Below are 10666 nucleotides of genomic sequence, written 5' to 3'. Positions count from 1 at the left end.
CCCTGCCAACCCCGACCATTCTGTGATTCTGTGTTGGCAAAGCCCCCAGCTGGTACCCTCCATCAGGGTGTCTGTTAGAAATAGTACGGGTGTCCCAGCTTTGGGCTGTACCAGACAAAAAAAAGGGCATTTTGTGCTGCCCACGTGCAGGCGGGGGGATGTGTCCCACGGCCCCCCCACCTGACACGGGCTGTCGTTTCACTGTAAGGCAGCCCGAGAGGCAACAGCGAAATGCAAACCACCACTCAAGTGCCCAGCAGCACCTCAGGCTTTGTGTTTAAGGACAACGTCCCACCCCTTAAAATAAAATCTGAACGCGAGCAAGGCACAAGCCCACAGCAGGGCAAGAGCTCACGGGGGTGTTAAATAAATTCTTGGGGAAACAGGGTAGCAGCTCTCTACAGCCTTTGTAAACCAGAGAGGAAAATGGCTGCGTTTCCTCCCGTGAGCAAACACTTTGAAAAGTCTGAAGACAGATGGCAGGATGTTTATCTGCCCAAACTTCATCAGATTGAAGTGATAGGCTTCGTACAGTAGAACAAAAAGGAAGAATTACAGGATTAAAACAGAAATTCTCGGTGATCCGTCACAGCCCTAACGCTCGACCGGGGTCTGCGGCATCCGTCGCGGGTGCGTGGATGCACACAGCGCTCTACACTTTGGCTGAACCGCTACCCAGAGGATAAAAAAGATAGAAAAACAGACAAAAAAATTGCCCTAAGGTCATTTTCCCAGATGTGGTTTATTTTATTTATTATCTCTAATTCCGCGCCCGCTGTCCCCGCGGGGTGCCGCGGCTCGGGGCCAGCTGGTAGCTCGGCAAAGCCAGCGGTCCCAACACGCTGCTCCAGAAGACACGGAGCGTCCCTTCGGGGTCCCGCAGCCACCGGGGTCGTCTTCAGCCGTCGGGACTGCTGGGAACGGAGCTGGAATTACCCTTTACCTTCCACTTGCAGACGCAGAAGGCGGTAGCTGGATACGTACCCCGACCCACACGAAGCCGCATCCCGTTCCATGGTCCCGCGGGAAGCCTGCACCAGGTTAAAGCCCGCATGGCCTTGTTCCGCCGCGTCCACCGCACAAAGCCTTGCCTAAAGCCCACGGGGGTGCAGAGCCGCTGGCACGCCGGGTCACAGGGGACTTCTGCCTACCAAAGGGTGACCCTGGCAAACGCCGGCGAGCACCGGTGACGCTGGGCACCCGCTGCTTCGCTGGGGCCGAGGACGTGATGGAGCGATGCCCGGTCTTTAATTCTTCCGCCCGGGTTGAGCCCCTGTCCCTCCCTGGGACAGTGCCCAGGCACGGGGACCCCCGGCTCCACGGCCAAGATCTTCATGGGAAGAGGCAGGAAACCCGCTTTTCCCCCCCCAGCCACGTCTGCCTGCAAGACCCCCATGGAGGGAAGGAAAAACCCATCGGCCCCACGGCCCTGGCCAGTTTATCCCAGCCAGGGAGAAGCGTTTCAGACCCGGGAAGCATCCCTGCCAGCGCTGACCCGGCTGACCTGTGGGACAGGGTTTATTCCCGCCAGGACGGCGTGGTTATTCCGCGATGCGTCGCAGCGTGACCGGGTTCCCCAGCCCTAACCCGGGGTGCTGCCGGACCGGGGCTCTTCGTGGCAGAAAGGCAGTTCCCGGGGCACGGGGGCTGTCCCCCTCCCCAGGCTGTTCGTGCCATCCATACCCACGGGCACACACGCAGAGCGGGGAGGCTTGGTGGCCTCCATCACCCCTCAAGGACATCCTCCACCCCATCTCAGGCACCCCGAAAGGCACAGGGTGGGCGAGCTGAACAGCAAAGCCTGTCTGAGAAGGGGTGCTGGGACCCCCCATTTCCCACCCAGGGGCGAGCAAAGAGAGGGGGTGCAGCCCCCCCAGCACCGACGGGAGGAGGCAGAGCCCCTCACCACCCTCGGGCAGACCAAGGGCTCTCCTGGCGCTTCGGGGAGGGGTGGTCTCGCCCGTGCTGGCAGGGGCACGGCACCGAGGGGAAGGTGTTCCAGATGTGCCAGAGGACACCAAGTTCAGCGCTCCCCTGATGACATCAGCAGATCATTTTATAGAATTATAGAATTGCAGAATCATAGGATGGTTTGGGTTGGAAGGGACCTTAAGGGTCATCTCATTCCAACCCCTGCGCCATGAGCAGGGACATCTTCAGCTGGATCAGGTTGCTCAGAGCTCCATCCAGCCTGACCTTGAATGTTCCCAGGGATGGGGCATCGACCACCTCTCTGGGCAACCTGTGCCAGGGTTTCACCACCCTCAGCGTGAAAAATGTCTTCCTTATAGCTAATCTAAACCCACCCTCTTCCATATTGGTGATTTTAGTACCATGACGTGAAACATTGGGGCAGGCAGGCGATCACCGCCCCGGGCAAGGCCGGCTCTGGGTCTGCTGATGTCCGGTGGAGGTGGGAGAGGACGAGGTGGCCTCGCGGAGGGGCTGCGTGCGAGGCCTCCTCCTCGCCCCTTCCCAACCGCCCGCGGGGCCGTGGGTTTTACAGCTGCCGGAGGATCACGTCGACCGCTTCGGCGAGGTTGTTCACGTAGGCGTCAGGCTTCACGTGGGGGTGGTTCTCATCGCAAGGCCTGCAGAGGAGACAGAGGGGCATGGCTGAGCGAGGACGGATTCCCAGCCGGGTCCCACCTCCCTGCTGTCCCGCTGCTCCCAGGAGGAGCACCCTCGGGCGAGCCGGGGTCGCACACCCCTCCCTTCGCTGGGTTTTTTCCCCTTTCTCTCCCTGCCTTCCCCATACCCAGGTCTTTCCTGCAAGCTACGGTAGATCCCATGCCCTTGTGCAACCAAGCTGGGCAAAAAGCCTTGTGTGGAAGACAAGCTACATCGTTAACTGACTAATCCCAATTAATGCACTGCATTTGTATGGCACTTTTTCAATCAGGCAACAGCAGCGTCAGACGGGGAGCGCGGGGAAGGCGCTTCACAGCAAGCCCAAGATCCGACGAAATGTGCAGATCATTTTTCTCCCATGGTTTTTCCTCTAGAAACAGGTGAGGGAAAGCAGAGTTCTCTTCTGCCCTGGAGGCACGGCAGCCCTGCAGACAGCTGGCCTCTCCGGGCTGGATTTTGCGGGACCGCCGTCCTCTCGCAGACCTCGCAGTGGTGCTTTCAGACGCTGCCACGGAAAGGGTCGGACTCGCCCTCCGCCGCGAGTCACCACCCCAACGCAGAGCGCCTTGAAGCCAGTGATTTAATTAGAGACCCCGGCCTAACGAGGCACAGATGCACAACCCGATTTTACTGATTCAGCAGCATTGCTGCTGGGGAAGGGGGCAGATGTGGGAGGCAGAAATTTTCCAAGCCTTATGCTCCTGTTATGGCTCTTGGGCCGAGAAACCCAACAGCTGCCGAAGAGGAAACATATGTATTTTATACGCTTACTGGCTCTCCTTCGGGAATGAGAGGAGAGCCCCAATGCCCACCTCCCATCCCTCTCGCTCCCTGTAAAGGGCAAACCTTCATTTAGCACGGGACATTTTCTCAGCGGGGAAGATGCATTTCCCAACGGATGCATGGCAGACAAAGAGATTATTATCATTATTATTATTATTATTATTATTAATGCTGTGCAGAATTTGGGGAGCACTTGTCTGTACAAGCACCAAATTATTTCTTCAGCTCCAGCATCTCTCCTACGAGGAGAGGCTGAGGGAGCTGGGCTTGTTCAGCCTGGAGAAGAGAAGGCTGCGAGGGGACCTTAGAAATGCCTCTAAATATCTGCAGGGTGGGTGTCAGGAGGATGGGGCCAGACTCTTTCCAGTGGTGCCCAGCGACAGGACAAGGGGCAACGGGCACAAACTGAAGCAGAGGAAGTTCCAGCTGAACAGGAGGAAGAACTTCTTCCCTCTGAGGGTGACGGAGCCCTGGCCCAGGCTGCCCAGGGAGGCTGTGGAGTCTCCTTCTCTGGAGATATTCCAGACCCGCCTGGACGTGGTGCTGTGCAGCCTGCTCTGGGTGACCCTGCTTGGGCAGGGGGTTGGGCTGGGTGACCCACAGAGGTCCCTGCCAACCCCTGCCATGCTGGGATTCTGAGCACTGAAGCTCCCCAGGGCGATTTCCCTTCTGTTCCTTTTTCAGCCGCGCTCTTCACGTCCGAGTGCAGGAGCTCGGTGCAAAGGCACGGCCTCCTTCAGGAACCCACGCTGCCTGAGGTTCTACTCACTGCAAAGCTGCAGCGTGCAACCAGGAGAAATAAAAGACGCTGATGTTCAGCTTTCCTTGTGTCACCTGCAAAGCCACGTCTGGCCCAAGGACGGCGGCTCCGTGAAGCGGGTGCTATGTTGGTGCTGCCTGTCACAAAAGCAGCTTATTTGAAAGGTGGAAGGTTATTCCACAGGTCTTTATTTAATTATCCAAGTTCTGTCTTGTTAAAGGGTGCAGTAAGAACAGTAATTCTCAACTGAGGAAGAACAAAGATTGCTGAAGGTAAAGCAAGTTATAATATGCAGCGGAGAAAAACCTTCAAATATTCAGCAAGTACAAATCCCGTGTGTATCCACCCCTCGGGTGGTGATTATCACACAATCACAGAATAGTAGGGGTTGGAAGGGATCTCTGGGGTCACCCAGTCCAACCCCCTGCCCAAGCAGGGTCACCCACAGCAGGCTGCACAGGACCTTGTCCAGGAGGGTCTGCAATATCTCCAGAGAAGGAGACTCCACAGCCTCCCTGGGCAGCCTGGGCCAGGGCTCCGTCACCCTCAGAGGGAAGAAGTTCTTCCTCATGTTCAGCTGGAACTGCCTCTGCTTCAGTTTGTGCCCGTCGCCCCTTGTCCTGTCGCTGGGCACCACTGAAAAGAGTCTGGCCTCGTCCTCCTGACACCCACCCTGCAGATATTTATGAGCATTTCTAAGGTCCCCTCTCAGCCTTCTCTTCTCCAGGCTGAACAAGCCCAGCTCCCTCAGCCTCTCCTCGTAGGGGAGATGTTCCAGTCCCCTCATCATCCTTGTAGCCCTATTCCTCACCCCCTGATTTAACCAAGTGGTTTTTATGAGTACAGAAATACCTTTGGGGGGGGGTGGGGTGGTAAAATATGAATTTCTTGGCAATAATCCTCAATTTGAGTGGCGATCTAAAAAAAGTAATGAAGAAAACTTCTTTCCACTCTACGCCCTGAAAAATGTTTCTTTCCTAGCTTACACATTGCGAAAAAAAATTCAGAACCGCCTGGAACGAATGCCTCTACAAGAAATTTTCAATTACCCAGCAGTCTTTGATTATTAAAAGGATTTTGTGCTGGATATCTGCGCTGACTATACAGAAATTCACCTGTAACTCCGCTGCTCCATGCCAGTCCTCACAGAAATGCCCTGTATACATGAAACGTGCGCTGCAGAAGGCGTGGGGGTATATAGGTGCATATATGTGTGTATCTATACATACTGCAGTAAAGCAAATTATGAAATATGGTGTGATGACACCACACAGGCACCAACGCCGGGCTCCAGCGGGGTGAGCGCTAAACCCCCCTCCGCTCCAGGGGAGCCACGAGCCCACCCTCGCGTGCTGCCCGACCGCCCCCGCGACGGCCGCGCTGGACCTGGGCTGCATTTGAGCTGCTCCACCCCTGCTGCTCATCCCAGCCTGACTGATTCTCCTCTGCTTTGTGGTCTGGCACCCTATGGGGTTACAGCTGGGACCCCTAAAATACCCTTCTGCTACCCGGGCTGCAGACAGACGGCCTCGCTCACAGCCCCAGGGTTTCAACAGGTTCAGGAATACTTGACCAGGGTCATCCAGAAGAAAACGAGCGGAGCTGGGCAGCCCTCAGGCACAGATGTCTCCCATGAAAGCAGACGGGGTTCAGTAGGTGCTTCCACTGCCCAGCTCCAGCCAGGACCCCGCTTCCCTCCCGTGGTGGGGACCAGCCCGGTGACACCGCGCTGTCCCCACACCGGCCATCCCTGCCCCTGGGCTGGGAAGCACGCTTCGTTCCAGCCCACGGCACGCTCTGGAGTCATGCTTTTGGGACATGTCATGTGTCTCAGATTACCTACATGCTCATCGCTGCTAAGCGGGGGGAAATGCAATAAATAAAATTGTCTGAACTCTGCAGGAAAGCAGAGAACTGGAACACACTTCCCTGCTCTCTTGCCTTTTCCCAGGGCTGTGCTGGGAGCTTTTATTCCTGCCAGTGCCATCCCAAGAGCTGCTTCATGTGGCCTCTTCCTCTGTCTCGCAGAACGCTCTGTAGCTCACACAACTGCACACCAACAGCCAAGCGATGCTTCGCCCCCCCCCCCCAGCTCAGTATTGATCTTTTAAGCCTCTGTCGAAAGGGAACTGCAAGCAATAATCTCCAAATGTAGCGAAACAATTCAGGAGCCCAAGTCTGGGTGCCAGAAGCCAGAGCTCTGCCACAGAACCTCCGGGCAAACCCGGGATGCTGGAGGATGAGCCCTTCCTCTGCTGACCGACGGGAGCGGAGACCGTGGCTCTGCGCCAGCCTCTGCCCCGGGGCATTCGGGCCCTTTCCCAGGAGAAACCCCCAGCTACTGAGGGTTTTAAGATACTGGAGCTCGGCCCTGATGCCCTGGGTGTTGCTTCGGTGCGTCACAGCCTCCCTGGACAGGGCCACCGGGCGCGGGTGGAAACTCCAGCCGAGAGCAGATCTTGCTCTCACCGCTTCAGCTTGGCGTCGCTTCCAGTGACCACGGCCCTGTTGCATTGCGCCGTGGCAGAGAGCACAACAGCAGGTCCCAAAACTGACAGTGGAGGTTACTTTTCAGTACTTTCCTTTTTCATATTCTAGAAATAAAATTAAAAAAAAAAATCTAAAAATATCTTTAATTTGCTAGGTCAGTTGAAGAATAACCTTGCACTGAGCTAACTTTGAGACAAACTCCTTCCGTGTTTGGTTTATTTTTTTTATACGGGACTCTGGTTGCAGAGGAGAACATAAATCAAAATGACAGAAAATTGTATTCTGTAGCTGAATATTGAGCTGTCAGCAGTCTTGGCCAGTGCCCAAACTCGCTTGTAAAAAATCAGCGACAGCCTTGGGAAACGCTCTCTCCAGTAAAGCAGGACTCCCTGGAGCGGCTGAGCACCACAGCCCGGACGCGCACACAAGGAACATTTTCCAGCCCAAGTCGACCACGACAGCTGTGAAATGTGGCACCTCGCTTCTGCATCGCCTCTTCACGGCCACCTTGCTGGTACGGGCAAGAAGTGGCTTAGCGTCCTCGGAAATCCAGGGTGGTCCTTGTCGGTCCCCACTGCGTTGCAAGGGCGCGGGGACACACGAGCTGCGCCCCCCGCTCTGTGCACGTTAGGACAATACGTTCTTCAGAAGAAAAGGCCACCCAAAATGCTCGGTGCATTACAACACATTCAAGGTATGAAGTATCTTTAGCACGATGCAACACGGACAGAGGTCTTGAGGGCTGGTGGTTACTCACGTCCATCAAATCGTCCTCAGGAGATGACTAAACGTCCTCCTCTCCCAGGGACCATTTATCACTGTCGGCGCCGCAGAAGCTGAGCAGCTATGTATAGCCCCATGTGCTCGGAGCCAGATCCTCCGCCCATACTAACTGGTTAGTTCAGATCAATGCTTCACTCTGAGACATCAAGGAAGCAGCAGGGTGCTGCAGAAAACTGGCTCCACAATTTTAACTCTTCACTCGGTCACTTGGTACGAGAAGCTCCAGCACGGTATCAGGGCTACTGATAGCAGAAAGCAATGGCTTCCTCCTGGCGAAGCACAAAACCAAATCCTAGATCGTAAGGGGCAGTGAAAAATCAGCTTCTGCAAGAGTAAGAACGTTCTCCTACTGTCTGGGTCAGGTTTCCACTTGGACAGATCTCGTCTGACAAGCTAAATTCCCTACCTAGACTCCGTGATCAGGAAGGGTCTCTGGTTGCCCCATCCTGCTCTGTAACTTTCTCAGCGGTTCACCCAGATGCAGCTCCGTATCTGTGACGGATGGAGGGACCCATGCTGGTCCGCACAGTCCTGCCCAGGAACTACTACGTGCAGAAGAGAGCACTGCTAGGGACAGCGTAAAAGGATGCCTCTGAAAACACAGACTTTGAGTGAACCCTTTTCTTTCGGTTGGGATTCTGGGTTCAACCTGTGCATGGGGCACTGCTGGTGGATGGCTCCAAACAGCACTCTCCCAGGGCCCATTTCTGCTGAGAGAACTGGAGCTGCGGCTCGTCTGCGCGGGCAAACACGCGGCTGGGGGTGGAGGGGTCCTGCCGAGCTGGGAGCCGAACGCCCACCGGCAGCGGGGACGGGGTGCCTGAGCACCGAACCCGCACCTCGTGCCATCCTAGGAAACGCCGCGTACCGCCTGGGATGGCTTTCTGAGAGCCCAGCTTGCGCTCTTTTCCAACAAAACATACGGAGAACAAAAAGGGAACAGCTGGATTACTGCACGGACAAAACACTTAGCAGATGAAAGTCTAAGTGGAGGTAGCCGACGCGGCTGGTCACGGCCACAGGGATGGAAACAGCCCCAGAATCCAGCTCAATCCAGGACCTGCCAAAACTTGACTTCAGAGAACAACAGCAGATGGGGATTGATCAACACATGATTAGCATCACAGGTTAAAATTAGCTTTTACACAGTTCTTTAAAAATAGGGGTGGGTGGGAAAAACACCACGCAGGGCGAAAGCAAGGCACCAGAGCTAACTGGAAAAAGACAAACGACCTCACATTCCAGCACAGAGAGCTGCAGTCATTTGGCAGACCTGATCTGTAACGCTGCGGGTCCCACGGTCGCTGACCCTTCCAGCAGCACGGCTTTCTGCCAGACAGCAAACCCCAGCCCACGGGCTCTCCCTCTCGTCGTGCAAGGGATCTCGCCGGGCCACAACACAGGCTTCCCACCAAGTCCCCAGTTCAACAGCATACGCTCCTGCCGCATAAAATTAGATAAAAAAGCTTGAGACCATCTCTCCTGACAGCGTATTCTTCAGGGGCTCTTACCACGGCTGTAAAATATGTGAGAGGGAGTTTAACAAGATTTTCTTTACGAGGAATGCAAACAGCCCCTGTAACCTTCGCTGGTTTCTTTGGACAGATGCAGTAATTTCACTCGGTGCCACAAGTGAAACTCTCCTTTTTGTGAAAGGTGCAATTTAATCAGTTTGGCACCGAAAAACCAAATAAATCAGTGACAGACAGCACACTGACGGGCAGTTGATGAATGGCTGTAGAGCACGTTTCCTGACCTTACGATGCAAGACATCGTAAGATGGGACCTTATAAATGCTTATGGGACCTTATAAATGCCTACAAATATCTGCAGGGTGGGGGTCAGGAGGATGGGGCCAGACTCTTTTCAGTGGTGCCCAGCGACAGGACAAGGGGCAATGGGCACAAACTGAAGCAGAGGAAGCTCCAGCTGAACGTGAGGAAGAACTTCTTCCCTCTGAGGGTGACGGAGCCCTGGCCCAGGCTGCTCAGGGAGGCTGTGGAGTCTCATTCTCTGGAGATATTCCAGACCCGCCTGGCCACGGTGCTGTGCAGCCTGCTCTGGGTGACCCTGCTTGGGCAGGGGGTTGGACTGGGTGACCCACAGAGGTCCCTTCCAACCCTGCCATGCTGTGATTCTGTGACAAACCTGCACTGAAGCCACTAAATGCGCCCAGTGTTGGAGCAGGCCCCACAACTTCAGGGAACCCCGCACCTGGACCCCGTATCTCATCTCACGCCCAAATCTCCCCCGGAACAGAGAGGCTTTTGTGGTTAAAACACTAGATTTTGGAGAACTGCTGTGCGTGACCCAGGGCAGAAGGTTTGTCCTCATGAAGCAGTCAGCACCTTCCTTTGCTTTGCTGCCATCATTTGGGAAGATGTTTTTGCTCGGAGAGGTGGGCACCATCACGAGAAACTTCTAACCACAAGCCATGCAGCCGAGGATGCCTTCTACCTCGCAGCAGAGGTCGGCAGCCTCTAGAGATGTCCTTGCCGTGCCATCTCTTCCCGGCCAACACGCCTGAGAGAGCTCCAGGAAAGCAAACCCGCGTCACAGCAAGCCGGCGTCCTCCACTGCTCTTCTCCTGCCTCCCAGAGCTGCACACACAGCTAATTGTGTTTAATTGCGACTCATTTAAATTCAAGCATCCGCAAACAGGTAAAAATTAACAGCCAGATTGTTTGCTAACACCTCAAGGAAGCCTGTGGGCTTGCCTCTTAATCGCTCCCGCTGATGTTAAACTGCTACAGTTTTAACTGAGCAGAATAAACCGGCTTCTCCAGGCAACCTACCTCAACATACAGGAAAATACTGAGACTGAGGGGACAGGGAGTTCTCTTCCTGCATAAATCACTTAAAAATCCCCAAACAACCTTGGCAAACGCTAGCAAATTTTCCCTACGTCTTTGGTTTTCTGCATTTCAAGGCACTTCCTGGGGTGAACCCTTGTACTTCTCCAACGTACATGTGCTGAAAATGTCATCTGGAGTCTTGTGGTAATTTGTTTGCTTCTAATCAGTTGGCTGCACGGTGATGCTCTCACTAATGAGCTCAGATACACCATTCCAGCAATAACTGCTTAGCAGAGGGTGCTGAGGGTGCTGGCAGGGCTCAAACAGGCTCACGGGGGAGCGCTCGGTGTCCCTGCTGCGGTTTGCCCTGCCTGGTCTTTTAAAAAAACCTCACAGCGCCAAGATCCGATGCAGGACATCCCAC

General features: G+C 55.0%; 1 protein-coding gene across 1 annotated transcript in view; it reads right to left on the bottom strand.

The window, feature by feature from the left end:
- Positions 1 to 2038: 2038 nt before the first annotated feature.
- Positions 2039 to 10666, bottom strand: part of LHPP (phospholysine phosphohistidine inorganic pyrophosphate phosphatase) — a 94843-nt gene continuing 86215 nt past the window's right edge. Inside the window, exon 7 of the mRNA XM_075423895.1 lies at positions 2039 to 2591. Coding sequence (XP_075280010.1) covers positions 2501 to 2591 — 91 coding nt within the window. The 3' untranslated portion in view covers positions 2039 to 2500. The remainder of the gene's footprint in view (positions 2592 to 10666) is intronic.

This window comes from Opisthocomus hoazin, chromosome 6, assembly GCF_030867145.1.
Source record: "Opisthocomus hoazin isolate bOpiHoa1 chromosome 6, bOpiHoa1.hap1, whole genome shotgun sequence".
NCBI classification, from domain to species: domain Eukaryota; kingdom Metazoa; phylum Chordata; class Aves; order Opisthocomiformes; family Opisthocomidae; genus Opisthocomus; species Opisthocomus hoazin.
Note: the sequence above shows the minus strand (reverse complement) of the source record. Positions and strands in the feature narration are given on the sequence as shown.